The sequence below is a fragment of the Oxyura jamaicensis genome, chromosome 5 (assembly GCF_011077185.1).
Source record: "Oxyura jamaicensis isolate SHBP4307 breed ruddy duck chromosome 5, BPBGC_Ojam_1.0, whole genome shotgun sequence".
NCBI classification, from domain to species: Eukaryota; Metazoa; Chordata; class Aves; order Anseriformes; family Anatidae; genus Oxyura; species Oxyura jamaicensis.
Window position 1 is genome coordinate 59,043,553 of NC_048897.1, and position 25,191 is coordinate 59,068,743.

The 25,191-nt window shown below is 37.4% G+C and overlaps 1 protein-coding gene across 2 annotated transcripts in view; it reads left to right on the plus strand.

Moving 5' to 3' along the window:
* USH1C (USH1 protein network component harmonin) overlaps positions 1 to 25,191 on the plus strand; it is a 43,678-nt gene that overhangs the window by 9,974 nt on the left and 8,513 nt on the right. The window contains exons 5-21 of one of the 2 annotated variants that reach the window (XM_035328326.1): positions 4,092 to 4,200; positions 4,305 to 4,329; positions 4,933 to 4,990; positions 5,730 to 5,833; positions 6,891 to 6,975; positions 7,413 to 7,472; positions 7,753 to 7,809; positions 8,670 to 8,812; positions 9,423 to 9,488; positions 10,961 to 11,085; positions 12,315 to 12,364; positions 14,909 to 15,061; positions 15,430 to 15,546; positions 17,512 to 17,748; positions 19,668 to 19,724; positions 21,249 to 21,368; positions 25,116 to 25,178. In XM_035328326.1, coding sequence (XP_035184217.1) covers positions 4,092 to 4,200; positions 4,305 to 4,329; positions 4,933 to 4,990; positions 5,730 to 5,833; positions 6,891 to 6,975; positions 7,413 to 7,472; positions 7,753 to 7,809; positions 8,670 to 8,812; positions 9,423 to 9,488; positions 10,961 to 11,085; positions 12,315 to 12,364; positions 14,909 to 15,061; positions 15,430 to 15,546; positions 17,512 to 17,748; positions 19,668 to 19,724; positions 21,249 to 21,368; positions 25,116 to 25,178 — 1,629 coding nt within the window. Of the gene's footprint in view, positions 1 to 4,091; positions 4,201 to 4,304; positions 4,330 to 4,932; positions 4,991 to 5,729; positions 5,834 to 6,890; positions 6,976 to 7,412; positions 7,473 to 7,752; positions 7,810 to 8,669; positions 8,813 to 9,422; positions 9,489 to 10,960; positions 11,086 to 11,499; positions 11,577 to 12,314; positions 12,365 to 14,908; positions 15,062 to 15,429; positions 15,547 to 17,511; positions 17,749 to 19,667; positions 19,725 to 21,248; positions 21,369 to 25,115; positions 25,179 to 25,191 lie in introns of both variants that reach the window. The other variant, XM_035328325.1, reaches the window with a different exon arrangement.

Here is a 25,191-nt window from a genome sequence, read left to right on the forward strand (position 1 = left end):
ATTAAAACCCTTCAGTTTCCTGGAAGCACTAAATATTATATTTCCCATGTTGAAAGTTGAAAAGGAGAGGCATTTCACTTGGGAAAAGTTAGGTTTGCAGCTTCTCTTTTAAAAGTCTGTCATCTCCCTGTTCATAGGGAAATGGTGATAAATACTAACAAAGAAAGCATTACTGTTGTACTCTGCTCGTCCTGCAGACTTTTATCTTTACTGCTTCTGATTCAACAGTTTGATATAGAATGACACTAGAACAAAAGCAACAAAATGTATGAAAATGGCTATCGATTACTTCAGTATATGGACACTTTTCAGGAAAAATAGTTAAAGTGTACTAAAAAGAAGTGATTCATTACCTGCCCATGATGTCTGCAGTAGTTTTGACCTAGACAGGCATCATTCTAAAGCGACATCAGTTTTCATTGTCAGCAACAGAAACGTCTTTAGGATAAGTTAAGAGTGCTGAGCAGCTTCAGAAATGAAATGACTACCTGGTGAAGGTGAGCAGTGAAAATATCTGAATGGGAAATGTTCATTCCTTTTCAGTGGAGAAAATAAAATCTGCTCTTGGCTGAAATTGTGATTTTTGTAAACGTGTGCCTGTTAGGGAGATGATATGCTGCTAACAGATATGACTAGCTGAGTGAATGATGACATCCTCAGAGCAACACTACTCTCCTGATACAAAAACTACATGAAGACTCACAAACAGGACTGCCATTTGCAGTCTTAAAATGGGGGTGCTTTTGTAAGCTAGAGCATTGCAATTGATCCCAGTTGGTGGGGGTGCTGAGTTGCATGCAGGGCATTGCCCTGGGTGAGATATCGTGTACCCAGCAGGTGGAGCAGCAGTCCCACGTTTAAGGGCTGTGGACAGCAGTTGTTCTGCCTCTGCAAAATGTTCTCTATTTCGGGACTGTCCCATATTATTATTTTATTTTTTTCCACTTTGTTAGTCTTTTGAAACTATGTGGTGTCAGCTGAACTTTATGATCTCTAGTGGATATCACACTGCATGTGATATGCTGGCGCAGTAGGCGTATTTGTAGTGTTTTGTATAGTGTTGCACACCATACAGCATTTCTCAGCATAGAAGTTTGTGAAAGAAGTAGAAAAGTACAATGTGGGTTTTGGTGCCTTTTTTCCACCTGAACAGAGCACCGTAGAAAAACTTGATATTTTTTCCATGCAAATAAGAGTGGAGGCAGTGGGTAATGGCATGTCCAATGTCCCGTCATCTAAGGGTAAAGGTATCACAGTCCAGGTAACAGTCTCTAAGGTACACGGTGTACTGAGGAATTCATGCTTTCAGTTCCACTTGCTCCTCCAACATGAATGTGGCAAGGCAAATTGCAGCATTTGGTGCTGAGATGCACAGAACCAGAGCAGGAGTCTCTAGCTGTGCTAATTTTTTCCTTAAAATTGTCAGCAAGGTACAGGGAAGCTAGTCCTCAGAGAGCTAGACTGTGACTTCTTCACTTGTTAAAAGCCTCTTCAGGTGCAGATACTGTCATTGAGCTTGCATGATGGAAAAAACAGTAGATAGACTGCATGATTTAATCTATGTGGCCATAGTAGATCACTGTCTTGGTATGACTAAGAATGGTGGTGTTACCTTCTGTCTTGCTAGTGACAGTAAAGTTGCCGAGTCTCTATGTGGGAGACTGGAAGAATTTGGCTGAAAAGAGGAATAGGAGTGTTCTGCAGAATAACACTTGTATCATAGAGTTAACTAAGGTAGTGGTTGCTTGCACTGTCTTAATGAACGTTGTGTTAAAAATACAATGTTTATTGCGATACTGTTGTGTAAATATTACAGTGAAGTCTTTAGGGATGTAAGCAGATAGTGAGGAAATGCCATTGTGCAAAAATGACTTTGTGGTTAAGACTGAATGAAACTTCTCATTACTTTCTATTCCCACGGAGACTCTTTGCCCCCCTGGATTCCAGCCGACTTCTTTGCTCTACAAACATGTTCACAGCTGATCTTCGTACCAAGCAACTGGATGAAAGGGAAGTTTCCCCCAGACTAGAGTTAGTATAGACAGAGTCATCACATTAACTAACTTTCATTAAATTTGTTATGACGAGCCTGCCTCTCCTCCTAAGTATTTTGGGTCAATGATGAGGTTCACTAAGACTTCATGTTCATAATATTCAACTTGTAGTATAAGGACCCCTTCCAAACCTACAATGAAAGAACAGTGCCTCTCAACAAAGTGATTGTAGATATGGTGGTGTTTTTTTTTTTTTCTGTTGTTCTTTTTCTTTAGTGAATGCAAGAATGCATTCCACCCAAGTTTTGTTGTTTAGAACTTGTTCCTTTAGCTTTGCCAAAATTTAAAATCAGCCTAAAGAGGACACTAGCATGGAGAACCTAAGCCTAAATGAACAAAATTGTGCAGCTTGAAACTTGAGTCTTAATTGGAAAACGTAGGCAATCATTAACTAGGAATAATGCTGCCATGAAAGCAGATTTATATGCAAGGGACCACACAAAATTTCATTAATTAAGAACAAAATCCTATTAATATTAATGAGAAAGATCCTGTCAACTGCCCATGTGGCATTTTGATACGTTTTACATATAAATATTCACAGTAGAAAATGTTCCTGGAAAGCAGTAAAGTCAAGGTATTTGGCATTGTGCTTGTGAAGATTAAAGTACAGAGATAGACGAGGGTAGCATTGATGGTTTGTTTAAGCCATTTCCTAGTAAGCATTTACCTATCCTTCTGTGCAGAGGATTAATTTGGGTTGATTTGCCTAATAGGGGAGAGTTGGCACTAGTTTTCACACAGTCACATCACATGATTCGCATCGGGCAAAAGTGCTTATAATGCTCTGGCCAAGGCCTTGCATTTTCCAGTGTCATCTCAAGCAGCTAGTAAGATACACCTTAAATGATGCAGGCAGTGTCTTGATCCCTGATTCCTTCTTAGGCTACCTACCTAAGGGGACTGTTAGGCAGAGTTGAGAGAAAATAGAAGATGTCCAAGTTGCCATGTATCAAATATGGGTATAAATTAAAGGAAAATAAGTCTCTTTAAATTAAAGATTTGCATCGATACACTGTTATTTTATCACCAAATAGGCATGAGCTGCTGCTGAAGCTACTTCTGCTTACACTTGAGCTCTCCTCATCTGAGTTTGCCTTAGGGATGACCCTAGTATTGTCTCTGCTATTCAGACTACCCATTTTTGGTCTTCTCTGATCATGCTTTGTTATCCATAGAGCCCAAATGTATAGTTCGTGCACACAGAAACCTGAGTAAGCTTGGTAATAAGTGATTGATTTGCCTTCTGCCTGCTGGGAACTTCCTTGTATGGTTTTTGCCCCAAGTTTTTACACCTCATTTTTCCATGTCATACAATGAGGGGAATGCCACAGCCTAGGGGCCACAATTGTGTGGCAGTACTGTCTCCCCAGCCATTGTCTATGAAGGAGAAAGGATGGGTTGCTGCTGTGAAAACTCAAAAAGCTGTCATATTGATAGCACTCAAATTTGTAACTCATGTGGATGATCCAGGAAGACTAAAACTACTGCACCCCAAAATAAATATTTGTTATGCTAGTGCATGACTATTGTAAATAAGAAGATATTGCATTTGAAATTGAGCTAAATTCATTAAAACAATGCAGTACTCTTATCAAGAATCTGGCAAGTTAATAAGATCCAAGATTAATTTCCTATTGATCAGAAGAGTTAGGAAAGTATTTTAGAGAACATAGGGTAAAAAACTTGAATTGCTAATGCATAAAAAGGAAAATTGCTCCAAAATTGTTTGAATTGAGATATGGGTACCTGTATATAAGATAATCTGCAGGGTTGAAGTCTGGCTCCTCCTTCTGCTTTCCACCATATATTATTTGTAAAACTGTTATTCTGGACATTTATCTATACTCTTGGTGTGGAGAATTGGTTTCAGGCAAATACAGCTAAATCTCAAATGGCACTTACTTGAAATCCCCAAAATATTGAGAAGTCAACGTCATCAGACCTCTGCATCTAAATAACTGCCAGATCACATCATTGCCTAGAAACTTCTTTTAACCTTATTTACATTTTTTCCTTCTATTTTTCATTTCTGAGGTTGGAGATGAGATAGTTCGTATAAATGGATATTCCATCTCGTCATGCACCCATGAGGAAGTCATAAACCTCATTCGGACAAAGAAGATAGTGTCCATAAAAGTAAGACGTAAGTAACTTCAAAAATCTCCTGCATTGCTGAAGGTTGTTGCTAATCGATAGCTAGTGATCTGTTGAAATGCTGTTACTTAACACAGCATTTTTCTTTTTCAGATATTGGAATGATACCTGTCAAAAGGTAATAATATTTAATTTTCACACAGACTTTTCAATATTCAAAGAACCACTATGTTTACCTGTATGTTGGAAAACTTGTGAACAGGCATCTCCCTACCTAGTTAAAATGGCATGTCTAGTGTGATGAGCAGGTAGATGTGGTGTTTAAAGTATCTGCGTTGTTAGGCCAGTTGCCTACTTAAATGAACCATTTTGTATTTCTTCTGTCTTAGTGGATGCAACCTGGAAATTTCATTATCAATGCACCTTGCTTAACAGATCTCTGCTGTTACTGCATGCATACAACATCTGAGAACTGCTTAAGAGCTCATAAAGTTCAAACTACCGTCCTTTGTCCAATTTTTTTGAAAAGGCGAAACTTTAAGTGGAATGGTGGACAAATGTTAACGATGAGAGGTGTGTCTCTGCGTAGACATTTGTATAAGCTGTTCCAGTTTTTAAGATTATTTTCCTGGTTATTCTTAGAGTTTCCCAATATCGTTTCACTTGGGGAGGTTTACTCAGTTTTAAGTTTGACCAGCTTTACTAGCCTAAAGAATTGCATACTTATTCAATGTTCCATTTAAATAGCTCACCATTATTTTTAATCACTTTTTCCTTCCAGTTCAGCAGATGAACCCCTTAAATGGCAATATGTGGATCAGTTTGTGTCAGAATCTGGGGTAAGAGATCAATATTAAAATATTTTCTGGGAAGTCTGTAATTGTTCTGAACCACTCTATCCTCTGAGCTTATCACAGAAGTCATTGTATTTATTTTTAAGGTGTAATATCTTGTTACAGGTGTTCTGGGAGAAACATCTTTTTTGATATGAAATGATTCTAGAATCACTAGAAAAGGTTCTGATACAAGTGGATTATCTTTTGCTCATGAAATGGTACCCTATTTTGTTTGAGCCTATTAATTTACCAGGCCATTCTTTATCTATATAAATCTTTAGCAGATTATTTGGTCTGTCTTTGTTATATTGCTGGAAGAAAGACAGGTATGAATGCAAGCGACTTCAATGGGTTGCAGCAATGAAGAGAAAGACCACAATTATCATTCTTTTGCTTTCAGAAAGAAAGGCTTAGTTAAATTGTAATCATTATCAGGTATTTTTCCAGCTCTTTTGTCAAGGAACATCTAAATGATTATTTTGCCATATCACTTTCTTCTAATTTTCCTTCGTCCTTTACTGGATAGAAGTTTGACTAAGCAATTTTCTCCAAATAGATAAGTTCAGTCTTTCACCTCAGTCAAATTGTTCCACTGTACTTCACATTCATTTCTGGTAGGTCCATTGAGGAATCTTACCTTGATATTGTCAGGGTTTGGTCCTGGCTTCATGATATTTATAGTAGTCTTGATAGAACTTCAACACAGAATAACGTCTACAGCATTTTTTAAATCCTTCTGCAGGAAGGAAAGGGCAGTGTCGCTGGTCTTGCTTCTTCTGGAGGGAGAGACAATAAAGAGAAGAAAGTCTTCATTAGCTTGATTGGTACAAAAGGCATGGGATGCAGGTGGGTGCATGGTTCTTACTTAATATCACTGATTTGTTCATGAGACATACAAGGCAGTTGTTTCTTTCATTCATTGATATGATATCAGGGACATGGAGAACCACACAGGATAAGGAAGACTAACAGCAAGACATCTGTGACACACAAGATACTATTAGACAAAGTATAACACCTGTGTCCCAAGTTCTGACTTAAAATCAAAACAGTTCTCTATAATCTTGCTCTTATTGTTAAATTTGAGTTACATAACACAAGTTGTGTCATGGAACTGGACCTTTTAAATGCTTTTAAATTTTTAAAATTCTAAATACTTCAAACTACTGCTCTGTGACATAGCAGGCTCCAGCATTGCCTATTGTTAGATTGAATCCCTGAACATAGACTGCTTTCTGTGAAACGTTTCTGAACTGAAAGGCCATTGCCCATCTATATCCATTTCCAAAAATTAATTTCAAATTTTCAACATTTTTAGAAATACGAACAGATGTTTCTCAGACTCATGTCCTTGCATCTAGTTACGGAGGCTTTTTTACACATGTAGGAACATTCAGTAGTTGAAATTAGCAAGATTGGACTGAACAGAATATTTTCTAAAGCACATTTTCTTTTATATTATATGGATGATATCAAGTTTAACAAATATATTTACAAACATGTAAGGGTTGTTCTGTATAACCTGCTGGATATATCACCCTCGGAAATGATTGCTGTGTTAGCAGCCAGCATAGGTTGCATCTCAGTGTTTCCTCATTAGATGTTGGACGCTGGTTGCCACATCCTTTTTGCTTCTAAATACATAACGAATTGCAGTTCATAGCTATGCAAGAAGTTACTAATTCATCATTGTATTACATGCTGGCTTTTCGATACCGCTAGTGTCCCAGGAACTTAGTGTAGGTCAGTGTACTATGTTAGTTTCAGCATCTAAAACAGTATTTATAAGCTTGGATTATTTTCTTTTAGGTTTTAGCAGTCTAAGTTCAAGCCTTCTTGCTTACTTTGTATTAGTGTGTAAATAATATTGTTGTTTTTTTATTTATTTATTTTATACCACCAGTATTTCCAGTGGTCCAACACAAAAACCAGGCATTTTTATCAGCAACGTTAAGCCAGGTTCTCTTTCAGCAGAGGTGGGCTTAGAGGTATGTATGCCATGTTCCGAGGTGGGTACTACAAGGAAATCTAATTTGGCATTTATGTCTTCAGGGCTTCTGGATCACTGTAGAATCACTAGCTGTGATTTCCTTCCATAGGAAAGAAATGTTTGTGTATTACATTTCCAGTCAAGCAAGTTTCCTACATTTTAACAAGATGAAATCCTGGATCAGACCAATATTCCACCTAGCTCAGTATTTGGTCTCATAGTGGCAGTAAGAAATGCCTACGGGAGGACATGCAAACCTTGCCAGTTTTCCCCTTATACCCTGCCAGTATTGGTAATTATTGTACTGAGAATGTTAGATAGAGTCTCTCTCTCTCTCTCTCTCTCTCTCTCTCTATCTCCCCCCTCCCCCCCAAAGTCTGGTTAGTATATGTATTAATTCAGCATCTGTACTAAAATATGGATTAACTCCTTTAGGTTGGTGATCAGATTGTCGAGGTAAATGGAGTGGACTTTTCTAATGTGGATCATAAAGAGGTAAGAAATAAGAATTCCCAATTCCATGAATATGTAGCTGTCAGTTTATAAGCTTCTATCCAGTTTTCCTGGCTGCAAAGACATGTTTTGATGCTGGACTACTTAACCAAAGAGTGTATTGAGCATGAGAATCTGGAGACCGGAATTGCTACCACCTTTTTTCAGTTCATGTAGGTCTCTTGGTAATTCCAGCCTTGACAACCAGCATCTATCATTGTTTGTATACAGAATGTTTATCATTAAATGCAGACTGATTTTTTTCATTTGTTTTAATTTGCAGGCTGTCAGAGTGCTCAAAAGCAGCCGTACTTTGACTATTTCTGTGGTAGCAGGCGCCGTAAGTAGTATACTTGCACAAGCACAATGTTTGTGAAAAATACTATATGGGCAAATAAATAGTAAAAATAAGTAAGATGTAAAGCTGCATTTCATTATCATGTTTACACTGCCAAATTCAGTCAAACCAAGGCAGTTCAGAGTGGCTTTTCATTATTTCATTGATGTGATATTCTACACAGATATGTCACCAGCCATTAGAAAAGGTGGGAACTGCTCCAGTGCTTACCACTGGCACCCTTAAAACGGTTAATTATTGCTTTGGAACTCCTCTGCTCCACCCTACTTTACCTCATGTGCTTCTCCTTTCCTCAGTACACATCTCTGTACTGAAGAAGGGACTGTATAGAGATACTATTTGTTTCTTTACTCCTGATTACTGGTCAAGCGAAGACCTTGATGCAAAGGCATTCTTCACTGCCTGTTTTTGTTCAGGAGCTCTACCCTTTGAGCCTCAGAGATGTGAAAAACTCTGCCTTGATAATTAATGGGATTTTAATTTCAGTAATGAAAACTAAGTAGATGCTCAGTTAGGTTCCAAGAAAGCATAATGTGGAGTTTGTTCTGGGTGACATATCCAGAGTGTCTTTGGCATGACCACTACACTACTGCTGCTGATTTTAGAGGTCACTTGCCTCTTCTAAGGTGTTTAGCACATCATAAATTGGAACAAAACTGGAGTATCTCTTTGGAGTGAAATTACCAGGTCTTTTGGGGGTCTTTCACAAAGCATTCCCCACTGACAGTTATGTGAGGAAATGACAGATGTGCTGTTACATAATTGGTTTCAAATTAATTCCCAGAAAAACAATGTTAACGAGACTCTTTCATGACTGATTTGTGTTGGGGTGCCGATTGCAGGGAAAAGAGCTGTTCATGACTGAAGACGAGAGGCAGAGGGAAGCACGTCTTCGTGAGCAGGAACGCCAGGAGTTAATGCATCAGAAGCGGCTTGCACTGGAAACTAACAAAATCATCAAAGAGCAGCAAGAGAAAGAGAGATTGTAAGGACTCCGTAGGAGGGTCTGAAAAATGTAGCTTGGATTTGAAAAGGGCATGCAAGACAGGAATAATTGTGAGGAGATTCCCAACTTAGATTAAGTTGTGCTTGCCTTTGTGGAGTCTCTGTTCATAATTCCTTATCCCATTGATGTTCTGGGTTTTCCAAGCCAACATTATTCAAATGCGTGCCTACAGTAGGAGAGTCACTGAAGAGTCACTGTTCCCTGAGTGTCATACCCCTGTGGTTTAATGTGATATTCTGTATTTTCTTGGTGACATTCCCCCATCCGTTATTTTTAGCAGAACAGTTAACATTCATCCTCTCACAATAGCATGCTATGGAACTGTCTCAGAAGGAGATAGTGACTCACAGAGTTAAACAGATATCCTTCTTAAGCAGATGGTCCTGAATGTCCTCAGGTTGTAAATAACAGCATGTTGAACTCTTGGTAGCTTAAAGAAGACTTTGTAAAGGAGCTTTTTTTTTTTTTTTTCTTCCTAATGTGCATGTGTTTACTCTTTGTATATTAACTATATGCTGACACACTTTGTGGAAGTTCTTACTCAGAAAATACTATTTGTATTGTGATGTCCTAATTCATTATGTTATAGAAGAAAAATGGAGATTTCGCAGAAGGCTGCAGAGGAAGAAGAGAGATATCGCAGAGAAATTGAGCAGTAAGTAACAACCTACATAGGCGATATGCTGCCCCCCAAAAAGGGTGTTTATGTATTGGATCTGTCTGAAAACATTCTCTATATGCTTTCCGAATAAATTTGTATATTTAGCTAAGCATAGGGCCCAGTGCGTCCTGGAAGCGTAACACAGAGTTGCAGAATAGGAAACAGATCTGAAAAGCAGCAACTGGAAAAAGCAAAGGTTATGGTGATGATAAATTCAAAGTGAGCTTGAAGTTGAATGTTTATTTTAAGAGTATGTTATAGTGTATATATAGTATAGTTAAATAGTACGTATAGAGTAAGCTAAGATTGAAGAAGTTCTCTGTCTCTGAACTTGTTTGCTCTACTGGCCACTACGTGTAATTTTAACAGAAAAGAAGAAATGCATCCGGGAAGGAAATGCATCCGGGAAGGAAACACATCAAGGATGAAACAGAAGAATAACTAAAGGGATGGAAAATATGCATATGCTCAGGCACTTAATGACATACCCACTTAGTTTATATTAAAAAATAATAATAATAAAAAAAAAACGGTAGCTTGTTCAGTCTGTGAGAGGTAGTAATAGCCTTTTCAGCCTATCATAGTTCTGAAAACCAAAGCTGAGTAGATTTAGACCAAACTAAGGCTTACGTTTTTAGCATGTGATATTAGTTGTCTTGAGTAGAAGTTTTACTCCTAAATTTTAAGTAAGCTTTTGCTTTTTGAGGACAGATTTAATTAAGTGTTGCATTGAAAACAGTAAGTTTTATAGCCTATCCTCTTCAGGAAATCAGATTTTTATTAAATAGTGCTTTGACCATGTGTGGATATTTTTAAAATTTATCTTAGCTAAACTAGGGATTAACAAGAGAATCCCTGTATAAATAGTCACATGTATTTAAGACCTGGTAAATTTTGGCACCATATGTCAATATACCAGTTCAAGACTAGCTAGGGCCAAGAATAGGCCTTAGGCCTCTTAAAGACACCATATATGAAGCCCCAAGATAATAGGTTACATGGCAGTAGTGTTGTGACATACCTGGGATTTTCTGAATTTTCCTTCAGCCTGCCCTTTTTTTTTTTGATCATGGTGCTTTTCTAGGTTCTTTCTGGATAATTATCTTGTTCTATGAACTTCTTTGTCCTGAAGTGTGATAATTTCTCTTTTTCTAGAATACTGAATTTAAAGTGTTTTGTGTATCAACTCTATTTACACTTCTTTTCCAGGGAGTCACTCTTTAGTGTAGCCTAGGGCTGTGAATGCTCATTTTAGTGTTTGAACTTGTTTCCAATAAACTGGAAACAAGTGGTTAGGTTGGTCAGTAAAATGACACTTCATGAAAGGAATATGGTTTGGGAGAAGGGCATTTTATGATGCTTTATCTTAGAGAATAAAATAATTAAAAGTAAATAATTGTAATGATTTTACATTAATGTTGCTATTTATATACTTAGAATTCGTAACTGCATTTTTTTCCTTATAGGATAACAGCAGAGGAAGAAAAATTTAAGAAGGAGTGGGAAGAAGACTGGGGGCCTAAAGAGCCTCCCAAATCTCTAAAAACTGTAACTGCAGAAGTGCACTCTGCCCCTCATTCCAAACACAAAAGTAAGTAGCTGATTTCAGTCTGCATTTTTGGTATTTATTTCAGACACAACATCAGTGAGCTGTATGGAATATATCACTATTTTATGTCCACGCCAGCTAGAGATGACTTAATGATTGTCAAGACTGGAAGCATTTGGATACGTGTGATAAATGTATGTAATGGCTTTTAGTTGGCAGGTACCTGGCTCACTGCATCTACACCTGCTCTAATTGGTGCTTTTTAACAAGTTGGAAATGATTTGATTTAAGCAGGACCTCATTTCTTTTCAATTATGTGGACAAGTATCACATTACTAACTTCTTTTATTTCATGGAAACTCCTAGTCACACAGGGCAGATCTCTTTATTTCGTGGGAACCTCCAGTTAGACTGTCGTTTCTATCTCCTCACTCCTTTCCTCCTTTGTTTCTCTAGAAGATTTAAAGGGAGTTGCACATGACCAGCTTGACACAGATGACATGGATGAAGTGATGATGAAGCAGGACAAACAGGTTTGCCGCTCAGCCTTAACTTCCTATCCTGATTCAGATTCTTCCTGTGTTTCACTTCCTCCTGACAGTCAGTCTGGACGCTGAACCCATCATTTGTATTTGCTAGGGCAATATGTGTGGTCCTTCGGTAAATGACGAAATGTTACGATACTGTTGCTGTCACTGTTTTCTAGAGATACCTCGACAAGAATACAAAGCATGTCAATCGTAAGAAAAGATGGATTATACTTAGAACTGTGTGTGTTGTTAGTGTTTATTACGTAAAATTGTGGTAATGGATTATTTTGTATGATTTTACTCAGCTTATTCTAGGGAATGGAGCTTTTCTTTTCTACTCAAATGCCACCGTGTTCTGCCACAAGCTTAAATGAGTTTGAGGTATCTGTTTGATTTTGAGAAGGCTTGTTACGACTAGTGTAAAGTAAGACTGTAACCATAGAGATCTCAGCAATGCGTATGGCTGTGTAGTTCTCTACAAAGCTTACTTACTGCATTTTTTTTCACTTAAGGTATGTGTATCAGTAAATAAGGATTATTTGTGACTAAGTGTGCTAGCACAATTGATCAAGAAGTGATCTAAGATCTTGTCATGTAATATTGAACCTTTGTTGTGATTTCAAATAAATTTTAATCAGTTGTGTATCAGCAGGGATTGATAGGAACCAGTCCTTTTTTTTTTTTTTTTTTTTTTTTTTTTTTAAGAAGAAAACCAAAAGCTTTTCCTTTACCTTTTTGTAGCTTTTGGATGGTTTTACCGGTATGAAGGAAAATTTCCCACAATCCGCAAGGTACAAAGTTTGCTAAGTAAACTTGTTTGCTGTGCATTTGAATTTCAATTCCTTTTTATCTTCTCTTTCTCCTCTTCCATTAGAATATACCAGACATTATTTAGGGGTAGATGCTTCTTCATTTCACGTGCACAAGATGTTTTTTGGAATTTTTCTTCTGAATACTTTGACCTTCTTAAGTCCTGCCAGCTGCAATGGGAATTGTGTGTACTTTGCAGAAGGTGTTCAGCACAAGTGCACAGTGTCTTTTTTATGTTTTCCACAAATCCTCAGGATAATGTTCAAAAGAAAAAAGCCTCAATAAGAGGCAAAAATTCAGTGGGAGTGAAGTATGTGGTTCCCAATTATACAAGTATCCCAGTGAGAGGAGGGCTGAAGGCAAAAGAGTTTCATGCATGTGCACCACACACAGTGAGCAAAAACAACAGAAAAGCTTTAAGCTTGATCAAATACCTCTCATCTAAAGAGTTGCCTCTAAAACATTGTGATTTCACGTTACTTCAATTCCAAATAATACTTTATTCCTGCTGTTGCTTTATTCTCTTTATTTCTTTCAGTGCATCTTATAAACTTTTATTATTTATTATTTTGACCTTAATAGAGCATAGGAAATGGCAATGTACTCTGATGACATTTTGTGCTGCTAGTGACTGTAAATCATCCTGGATCTGTAACATGTAAAATTCAGTACTCTTAGGAATTATATCTGAAAAATAGAAATATATATTATGAAAATTCAGCCTCTTTACACAAATAGGTGATCTTCTCAATGGCTGCTGGCATAGTTTACGGTGCCTCCAAGTAACTTTTCATATAGTAATGAAGATCGATCACAGTTCCTGTTGAGCTATACCATATTGACTAGAAACTTGAAGATTTATTTTTAATCTTTTGCTTTTAGAAATATTTTTAAATATAGAAAAGGTGAATTTTCATCCTACTGCAAATTACTAATTGTTTGTTTTCTGTGCACCCACAAAAAACAAAATTTTACTCTCTACTTAAAATGTCTTTGGGAAGTGAACAGAATCCATGGGGAAAATGGATGGAAAGGATGACTCATCCTGTAGTAGCTGAATGCAGTGAATGCAACAAGGATTTGTCTCATAGACATCGATTTTCTCAAACATTTTGGCACATGTACTACTTAGTGAGCATTTACATTCAGTAATTTTTCAAATGTTGATACCTAGCAGGTTGACCTGCCAGGTGTTATGTTTCATAGACAGTCCTAAATGTATCTTATAACTCTTTAGAGGATAAAATGATATGAAAAATTACTACTAAAGTACAAACTAATTATCTCTGAATAAGACATGCCAGCAAAACGATGCTTGTGTTAAAACATTAGTGTGAAAAGATGAACGTGTGACAATTCCGGTTTTTTATCTCCAAAGATTATTGGTTTCCAACAATAGCAACATTTAACCGCAAAGCAATAGACAGCACATCCCTGAACTGTGTACCACAAAGTTCTAATTACTTTCTGTACTGAGAGAATGACTTTTGTAGCTGCCGGCAAAAATGTTTGCTTTGTTACTAATGTTACACATAGAAGAAGGTAGGAAGGCAAATAATGATACGTAAGGTAAAGCATAGTCATGCTTTGAATTCCTGAAAACCCCTTTGAAAAGTCATTAGCCAATGATAATGAGCAGAGCGAGATCAAACCTGAATCTTAGCCTCTCTGGGCATTGGCAGTAATTGACAATAAGCGGCCAGGCCTGTTGCCCTTCTGTATTTTTTTCAGTAGAACAAAGAGAACATGGGCTTTTCAACATGAGTAGGCCTCAGCATGAGAGGGTAGCTGAAATGTGACATCGTTGAAGCAGAAATAAGGAGCAGGGTGCGTTTCAAAAACAACAGGAACACAGGCTCCTAAAAGACTATGAAGAAGTTTTGCCATTTGGTTGCATTAGACATGTAAAATTTTAGAGTTGTATTGTGCTATATTAGTTATGCACAAGTAGATTTTATGTATTGGCTGTAGGGATTGTTTGGTCTTCATGATGCAGAGTTCTTTCCTGGGAGTGATTTAATTGCTCCACTGATCGAAGCCTTTCCTTTCCATCTACTTTTTTTGCATGAAGGCATGCAGTGCTGTGTTTAGGATGTATGAAGCATGAAGCTTTCTTAATCATAGATCGGTCACATCTGTGTATACATGAGCATCTGTCACGTGAAAGCAGTCAGTCTTGTATTAATGTAAAAGTGACTGAACAGAGAGATGATAAATAAAGATCTAACCAAAACTATTTGACTATTTGAAGTTTTGTCGTGGACCTATCTGCCCTACTGTTGTAGCTTTGCAGAGGAAAAGTTGAACTGTCTGATCTTGTATAACTTAAATGACTGTGTACAAGCCCTCCAAATAAGGTTGAAATTCCAGCAAATTGCTGGGGAAATTGAGTTAAGATTTGCTTCTAAAAGACTAGCCCCATACGTGCACTGTAATCCAATTTTCAAGGCAGGCACTCATGTACTGAGCTTGAAGTTTGCTGTGTTTTTAGTTTATGTAAAAAATTAATTAAAAAAAAATCCCAGAAAGGGAAAGAGCAAAAGAAGTCAAAAAGTGACAGTTTTTGTGAACAAAAGAAGAATAAAAAGGAAATGGAGTTTGAGCAAAGACTTGCCAAGGAAAAGGAAGGAATGCTGGAGAAGGAAAAGCAACTGAAAATAAATCGTCTTGTGCAGGAGGTATGTTGTATTCTCCTATCAAGTGCAAAATTCTACTGAAAGAAAATGAGCTGCCTCTTCAGTGGATGTATCTGAGTAGGACATTCATTTAATTATGTCAAAGATGATAAAGAGTAGAAAAAATGCATTTCTTGGGAACAGAGTTTTTGAAATGTTTGTTGCTGTGGTCAATTTTTGTCTGAGTGAGGATACTTTTTATTGAGCGTGCATGTGTAGTGACGAGCTTAACGAAAGACAGCATAAGAGGAAATCACTCTTAAAAGCGCAATTAATTTTTAAAATAATTTAAATGGCATCTCATACTTCTGAAACATTTGCATTGTAACTATACCTCTAACCTCTTTTTGTGAACTGATGATGTGGTTAAGGTATCTGAAACAGAACGAGAAGACCTGGAAGAGTCAGAAAAGGTGCAGCATTGGGTGGAAAGACTTTGTCAGACACGATTAGAACAGATTTCCTCTGTGGAGAATGAGTCTCCTGAGGTAAAAAAGTTGGCTTTTCTATATATTGTGTGATCTCAAAGTAACTCACTAGTTTTCTTCTCTTAAAAACATCAGCTTTTACTGGACAGAACTGAGCCAAAACCTGTCTTCCTCTTACCTTCTCAGCCTTCATTCTAAGAGGGAGTGGAAAAACAAAAACAAACAAACAAAAACAAACCAACAAAAAAACACGACCAACCAAACAAAAAAACCTGTCAGCAATTGGTGTTCCCATAGTTTACAGGAATTATGTTATTTGATAAAGGTCACTAATAAAGGTCACTAGTGTTTTTAGTTTGTCCATTTGAGTATGGTGTCACCACAAAATTAACAACTTCATCAGTTTGTGAGCACTGTTTGGGCTTGGTGGGACGTGCCACCAAACAACCTAGAATTCCCAGCTGTGTTTTTTCAGTGCTATATGCAAATAAGAACATTACTGATGATGAGTTCTTGAATGCCTGCTTGTATTTCATGCAATCATAACTCATAAAGGGACAGGTTAAGAGAGTGATAAGGGGAGAAAGGAAAAAAACAAACAAAAAAAACTCCCAAAGAATAGGGGTGTGGGTGTTTGTTTGTTTGTTTGTTTTGTTTTATTTTGTGTCCCCTCAAATGAAGGAAGTGGCATATAGTGATTGTGCTTTAGAGCCACATGACTCTACGTGTGGAGAGAGGCTTTCCCACTGTCCTGCTGCATTGGCTTTCTTCCAGTCACAGTTGCTTCCAAGAGGAACACTGCAATCTGCTGAATTCCCTGAGGACCCCAAAGCAATTGTAACCACTAAGGGGACTCTTTGGAAACACTCTTTGACAAATTTCCTTCAGGTCAATATGGAGCAGCCCTGAAAAAGCAGATGGTCCTGTGCTGTTCCTGGCCTTAGGCTTCGATCCATTTGGTTCTTCAGGGCAGGTCACCAGGACAGTGAAATGTTAATGGTGATTTTTTTCTCACTGCTTAACTTTTTCTTCCTGGGTTCTACCAGATCTTTGTCCTTTTTGAGAAGGAAGAGATAATACTGTAGATTAAAGTCATTGTTCAGAGCTCTACCTTGATTTGAGACAAACTCTGTATTTGCTCCGTCAATTCTTTATATTACATATTTTTCAATTACAATTCTCCTACAAAACTATCCAAGCAGTTAAACATGAAGTAAAACATAAAAATGGAATGCTTCTGAGGGGTAAATGCAATTGGACTACCTTTGGGCCTGATCTGCATCTTGGGTACAACAGCACTCCAGATCTGTTGAACTCTGCCAAAGAAGTGTGTATGCTTTTTAATACCAAGGGGTGAGTATGACAGATGAGATCTCAACGTCAGCAGAGAGATCCACCTGGGGGAAGTATTGTCAGATGAGATTAAGATACATGTGTCTGTCGAACAGCTCATCTTTAATATTTCCCAAGCTGAGCCTACACAATAGCAAATGAGAGACTGTCAATTGGATTTTCCTAAATACCAAACTCTGATCACTGATTAGCGTCTAAAGAAAATGTTAGCAACTCTAAGACGTACAACAAATGTTAGCATCTCTAATACATACAGCTCTAATATGTACTACCCTTCCTTAGCCCTGCAGGCACTTTCTCCTAACTTTTTTGGGGGTGAGCTACTTGTTCTGTTCAAACTTTGGAGTTTGCTAGCCTCACTGTGAGTCCGGTGTTAACAGAAATTAGAAGGTTCAGACCCTCCTGACAATCTGAACTCCATAGCACCCCAAACTGTATTTGATAACTGCTTAGATTGAGTTCCCTCTCTCCTCTTAAGATCTGGTTATGCTTATTGCAGACTGATCCCCTTTCCTCTCCTTTCATAGGAAAGCTTTTAAGTGGTGAGAAGGCAAGAGCTTTTGCTGCAGGAGCAATTAGGTTGAGTTCTGTTCTGGGATTTGCCATTAATTTCTTCAGAGCTATTGCAGGCAGATGAACTGTTAAGGCAGGTTTCTGTTCTCTTGAGAGCAGTTGGCAAGTGGACGTCCTTCAGCATCTCCCTCTGCCACATCAATGCGGCGGTTTGCCGGTGGCCTGCAGCTTCATACCACAGATCTTGATGACATAAACTTAGATGAAGTGGACAAACAAGTGGCACCACCTCCACCCCTACCTGCTGTTACTCCAGTATCACCAGGTCATCCACTTCCCACATCCAGTGTTCCACTTTCGAGAGGTCCGGCGCTGGCAGTGCCACCAGCTTCCCAGGTGACCTCGCTATCTGTTCGGATGCATGTGCCTCAACCCTTCCCCTGCCTGGCCTCCCATCCCTGCTCCATCTCTCACTTGGTCAATTGGATCTGCCCATCTGCCATATGCAGGGAGGTTTCCTTATTTCCTACTGACTGAATGCACTTCAGAGGCAGTTTTGTTAATACTTATAATTCAAGTCCGGAGGGGTTTGCGGGGTTTGCGCTATCCTCCCTGCATGCGTTGCAACCCCACCACATGCAAGTATATTTGGCAGAATGTATTGGTTAAAAAGACTTGCATGTCCCATTCTACCCAAAATAAAAAAGCAATGGCATGCAGCAAATCTGACTCATACTTAAATATGAGAATATTATCTTTGTGGTGAAAAATCACTATTGTGAAAGTGTTTTAAATATTTTCAAATAGCTTTGTTAGGTGAACAGATTGGACCAAGGAAATTAGGTTGAAATCGCAAGCACAAACTTTTAAAACCTCAACACAATATATCGGTAAAATGCTTTTAAATGAACTAGTGTTACTAATCTTTCTGCAGTTCAGGTTTGCTGAGTTTTTATGGACACAAGAGTTTCGGATTTCCGTGAAAAAACACCTTTCTCTGTATTACAGTCTCAGTCCAAAAGAGAATCAAATATAAGAAATCTGGTGCCAGATCTTGTTTTAGGAGAGAAATGGCAGATGCTGCTTCATACTTCCCTTTGCTGAGCACTGGAGTGGGATTCGTATACTCCAGTTTGTGTAGCAAAAGATTCTTATGTTTCTCTCAAACAGCAGAAGAGAGCTGCGTATGGCAATTTCTGTCCTGCATGTTTTTCTGCATGGGTTGATTGACTGGATTGGATTTAAAAAAAAACAAAAAATGCATGTTTACTTGGAAATACTAGCCTTGGCTTTTGCAAGATTTTGTTTGTGGTGGGAAAGGTGGGAAATTATTCACTTTTTAGGGGAAACTGGCAGATTATTTGATTATTTTTGTGAATAATTGCCTTGACATGAACTATGTATCTTTCCTTATAAACCTAAGTAGACCTCTGATAGTGCTTCATCTTATGTGGTTTACGTGTCTGAAGTGCCAAGGATATGCTAGCTCCATTGAAATGGAGATGTCAGATGCTCTTAAAGATAACAGGTTTTCCTAGTGATTTTAAAAATAAAAATGAATGTCTGTGATACCACACAGAAGTGTACAAAACGCTAGTATTCAGAGGAGAAATGTTCTCCTAATGCTAACAGGAAATGCTGAGATTTGTAGAAGTAATACAGGAACTGCCATACTGGATCTGACCTGAAGCCCATGTGTTCCCATATATGCTTCTCGTAGATTTCATTGCCAGCTGTTTTAAAGGTAAATGATTGGAGAATAATTAAAATAACTAAATAAATAAAAATATTAGCCTTCAATAATGATGAGCTAGTTTTCACTAAATATACCTAGCCGTGTATATGAGGAAAGAACTAAGTTTTTAATAAAGTATTAATACTGAGCCAGAGCTGCGTTGTTTATAAGCAAGTATCAGATGTAGTAGTAAAATCAGAAGGTGGACAATTTCTACCTGCTGCTTTTTAAAAGTCAGTTATTAACAGCACAGAAACAGTTTGTTTGACTTCAGCAATAAAAGAGCTTGTATTTATGCCTGCCAAAGTGAACACTTAAGACTTGTCGTCCCACAAAGAGACTTTCCTAATATTACTCAAAATTGTAAATCTTTATGGTGCTAACTTTTTTTTTCCCCTCTAGATCATTTTATTTCAAATTCAACTCTTAACAGATACCTGACAAAAGGAATGAAATTTCTTGTCAAGTATGTTCTCGGCAGCTAGCTATTAAAATATCTGGTGTAAACTGATCTGTTTCTCAAAATTATTGGCAGCTATATATTGTATCTGAATCCAGTACTAAGTCTGCTACTGTTTAGGTTGTAAGAAACACCTCCCATGTCGGAAAAGCATCTCCTGTGTCAAGCAGTCCGCTGGTATGTCACGTACTGTTAATTATGATTGTAGTTTTACGAGCTTCCCATGTAATGCTAATGTTAAGGAAATGTCAAGGTTCTCACTCTGCATGGCTGATTTATTTCAAATTCAGTACTTGCATTCATATAAGTGGATCCACTGCTGTTTCACAAGATACCTAATACCAGGTAGGGGAAGCAACTCATAATGGTCTGAAGACTTTGTATTTCAACCTTTTGGCCATATGCAGTCAAAGTTTGCGCGTTGCATGCTACGTCTGTATGTTTCAGAATGTAAAATTGTAGCCTTTTCCTGTCAAGACATACAAAGGGAGCTAGACTGACCTTTATTCTAGGTGCTACAAAGCAGGCTTTTTTTCTGAGAAGAAGAATCATTTGCTTGATAACTCTTTGCAGGGACTTTGATTCCGGATTGCCAGATGTCAGTTGTCCTCATTCTGAGGCACTCGAGAAGTCTCTCTCTAAATTGTGCAACTGCAGGAGAGAGCATCCAGTTCCAGTGTGATGTGAACGAAGTCGATGTCTGTGAACCTTCTTGTTCTTCTGAGATCAGAAAGTTTAACGATGCATTTTGCGCGGGAGAACAACGTTAATTGAGGGATGTCCCCAGGGACTTCCAAAGACCTGCTTCCAAAACTTTTTTTCTTCAGTTTGTTGAAACAAACAAAACACACACACGCAAACAAAACAACAGCAAAAAACCCAACCCCACGCATTCCCCTGTTTAAAAAATGGCTTAACCAATTTACTGGAAGCAATTCAAATACTTGCAGCAGATACAGCTTGTACTATATGAATGATATCTGGAACAGATCGCATTTCCTATGAGAAACGTTGACAGGAGTGTGTTGAGAGTTGCTGGGGTTAAGTCAGAAACTAAACCCACAGGGTTCCGTTTTGAACTCTACTTGAATGCAACTATGCTTGACGTCAGTGGGAGTTTTGACTGAGTAAGAAGTATGGAATCAGACTCATGGCTAGTACGTGATGCATGGCGAGATCTCAAGTGGCTCTGGATATCTTTACTTTGCAGAGTCAAGGGGAAGTAATTAGCATAGCTAGCCCTTGTTCTTAACTCCAACCAAGGCATCTTGAAGTTACATACGTGGAAAGCTGATCACCACAGTCCTGGTGAATTTCACATTAAATAAATCCATTTAGACACCGGTTACAATTTCATTGCAGGTTCACTCTCTTCTTACTCTCAGTTTTAGCATTTTTCTGCAGTTTCTTGTTTAGTTCATTGCCTTTATGGGATAAATGCCAAAAGCAGGGATGAGAATTTTCCATAATCTTGCTGGTGAAGCCAGAGTTTAAGGAAAAAAGCTACTGTTTGGATGCAAGAGAAATTTTGTTTTCATTTGCTAACTTTGTAAGTCTCTTAGTTAAAATATTTCTGTCTTCTGTTGTTTTAGTACCATTAAATTCATTACCATAAATTATTTATATCGAGTATCTTGGTGAAATGTTGGTATTGCACAAACTAAGATGTGAATTGTAATTTTCTTAAATTAACCCCTATAGCAACTTGCTCCAAGTCCACCTACCCAACGACATCCAGGGGTACCACTAGTCTCTAAACCAGTCATGCTGCATCCTGACCCAAACTTTTTGGTCAGGCCAACAATCAAATCTGAGGCCCTGGTAAGCGTTTTAGTCCTGGTAAGCCTTTTGGTGTGTGCTTTTGTTTTTCTGAATGCTGCGGTACTGTGGGATTTGCTGTTGTTGACTTCTCAAAGAAGCAGTGCTTGTCTCATTTTCTACCAGCTGACATTCATTTAGATTTTCAAGTGATCACTAATGGTAAGTACAAATGGGTGTCTTTCATTCTTTTCATGATATGAAAGTCAATCTAAGTGACAGTCTTTGTTCTGGGGTGCATAATTCTAGAGCAGTGTAGAGCCTTACTCTCCATAGGAGAGTGCACACTTTATTTTTTCATTTGTGAGCTGGTTTGCATTTTCAGAAATCATGGATTTACTTGTCAGAAATGAAATAGTACAAAGTTTATGATGTTGAATTTTTCCTTTGTAAATAGTCATGAATGTACTTGAAATGTATCTGTGGATCTCATTCTTTTCTTTCCAGAGAGAAAACTTAAGTCATTATATCAGTATCAATAAACTTGTAATATAAGTTATATCAAGAAACTCATCGTGTAGTGTTACTGCAAAGTTGACTTACAGTCAGATTCTTTGTCTTCTTTTTTTTCCATATCTGTTTCAAATGTAAGTGAAGAAGAAACTCTTAGGCTAAATATTCTTGGACCAACCATATAGCTTTTTCAGTATTTTTTTTATGAGGGAAGGTGAGCTGTGGCTTCCTGAAGAGAAGGAAATACTGCTCTGGCAGGTGGTAACTCCCAAATGACAGCCTGAAAATTCAGCTAAGATCATTAATAATTGGTCCATTGGTTATAACATTACTCTTAAGCGTAAACCTGACTTACTCTGTTACAATTACGGTTGTGTGTCAGTTATATGTATGTACGTAGACATGTACATGCATATATGGTTATAAAAGTAAGGCAGTATGTTGTATCATGAGCTTTCTGTGTGGTGGAAAACATCACATTTGCATTTCATTTATTTAATTAAAGGCTTGTGCTATATCTGACAATAAACGGTGGGCACAATATTCCTAGCTGTATTCCATTAAAGTGTGATGGATTTTTTTTGTTTATTTACATACTTGTTCGTCTACTTTCACAAATAGAGTTCGAAAAGATTCAGCCAATACCTAGTTATTGGTTTTCCCACAGACATATTTATCTTGAAACTTCTCTATTATAAATGGATTGAAAAGATAAATGAAAGCAGGTTCTTTAAGTTGCTCGAGAGAAGGTAGGTACAGGAGCTGAAAAAACTTCAGGATCTATCTAGTTATTTCCTTCAGTTGTGTGCATGGAACTCTCATTTTGATTGTAATGAGTAATTCATTATCTCTGCAATTTGGAATTTCTAAGAGGAGGAATAAAAAGAATAAAAATCATAGTCTACAGTTAATACAACCAAACTTTGGAAAATAAATATCTGATACGCAGATATTGAATAGTATGGAAAAAATTGGTGAGATGTTTGTGTTTGTTATCAGGTAGTCTTGGTACAAATTGAAATTGTTTTTGTTTATTGTCACTGCTTACAATTAGTTTGAAAAACTAGCGATAAGATTCATCTCCACAGGGGAATTTCTTTTGATGTGTTATGCATGCACATTTTCCAAACCACAAGACTGCTAAAACGTTTCAGATATCAATCATCTTGGTCATCCTGGTTCCTCATCTGACTTATGTTAGCTGGAAGATTACAGATTTCACTGGGAGGAATATTCTGATAGGATCGAGAGAAACATGAGCCTATCAATTGTTTTTTGCAGACCGGTTACCTCTTACCTCCATTTATGACTTAATGCTGTAAAGGTTATTCATTCTGGCTGCAGAGGAAGCCACAGTAGTATGTGGAGTAAGACTTTCATTGAAGTTGTCTTACGTGAATCCTCTTTACTATAAAATATGCATAAAAATAAAAATACAAGAACAGGTTAAAAAAAAATCCTGTTGTCTGAAAGGTAGTCAGGCCAAACAGAAGCATTGAAGTCTCTGTTGTTACTTAAGTCTTTATATTAACTTAATTCAGGCCAGGATTCCGAGGTCTTCTAACAATTAATTAAAATGAAATTATTCTCACTTATAAATAGGGAAATAATGGGTGAGAATTAACCCTTGTGTGGCCTTGAATGCACAGAGCTCCTCTGGGTCAAAATCAGTAAACTGTGTGGCTTCGCAGTACTTGGAGTGACTTGGAACGCTCTCATGGCAAAGCTAACTAAGTCTTGGTTCAGAGAACAGGAGAGGATCCCTATGATTTAGTGATGGGGTTTTCAGAGAGGCAAAACCAACACGAATACTGGTCTCTGCTCTCCCAACTATCGCAAATGTCCTGCTGTGTGAATTAGAAGGCTTTGATGCAACTGCCGCTGCCAAAATTTCCCTCCTCTCCTCCTTTGTGGTTGGGTACAGCATTTCTGAAAGGAACAATGAATATTTAAACTTTTCTTGCAAGATACGAAGCTTGATTATGCAGGACTGCAGTCAAGGAACATGAGACAGATTCTTAAATACTATGCAGTAGAATGTGATGATCAGAAATTTCAGTTATTGCCAATAGTTATACCATCTGCGTTGAAAAGGAAATATTTTTTTTCTGAGTGGGTGGAGAGGGGCTGAACAGTGTTGTTGGAGATCTTGCCAGACTTGCACAAACATCCTTCAAGCTAAAAACTTGATTCCTAGCACAGCTTTTAAGTACACGCAGACCACAAATTTGTTATTAATTCATGAGTATGCATGTTTCTCCAAGTAATGGTTATGGATACATGCCGCTGATAGAATCATGAATGAAAATGATGGATAGTCATTTGTTTTAAAGCGAGTTGAGGTTGGAAATGTAAACGCCATAGTTCAGTCTGTAAGACATTCTTGTATCAGAAGACTCAAATAAGTTATTAGGTTCAATGCAGTGTTTTGAGAGGAGGCCAGAGTGCTCTCTGCTTTGTTTCTTTTTGGTTTTCTAGCTTATTTTATTTTTAACAATCTTTGTAACATGAGGTTCTGTATTTCAAGTGATTCCAAACTATAATACAACCATTTTATTAATGAACTAAAAAAAAAAAAGACTCGATATGGGATTAAAATTACTAAAGCCCAATACAATAAAATAAGTTGCAGCAATTATTGATATTCTGAATTTTTTTGTAGCTATCCAAATTGAAAGAAATTGAAGTAAGCCAAACATAGTGAATTTATTAATTCACTGGATAGCTTTTAGTAGAATTAACCTGTTTTAGTAATTGATATTTAAGTAATTGCTTGTTTCAGAATAAACCCAAATACACATAATTTTTTGGCTCATCAACTTCATAAGGAATTTAGTGTATTATATTTCACCCTTCAGTATAGGAAATCTAATAGCAGCAGAAAAAAATGTTATAAGGTACATATATCATGAGGTTTTGATAGTTTGGAAATCATTGGTCTAGCATTTTGTCAATATTTTTTCAATTTTTCAGAATCACACAGCGGAAATCACAGCACAATTCTCTAGAAATTAGGGATACAATTAATCATGGAAATTATCTTTAAGAAATCTTGTGGTACGGAAATGTGGATTACTTATGTAGTTGTTCTAGAATTCTTTCCTCTTTGTATTTGTTGTCATTTCACTGTGTGTGTTCTCTCATTTTGAAATGGTGTAGGGAACAAGTACTAAAATATGCAAGTGTGATTTAGTCCTGAAACGAGAAAAGAAAAGCAGTGAGATTATTTATGATTAGATGTTACTTATTTACAACAAGAACTTAATATTTGGTTTGGCAATTTTCTTTCTTTTGCAGCCACAAGAGATGTTTAAAAGGATGGTGGTTTACAATTCATCATTTAGATCAAACAAAAAACAAGTAAAATAATATT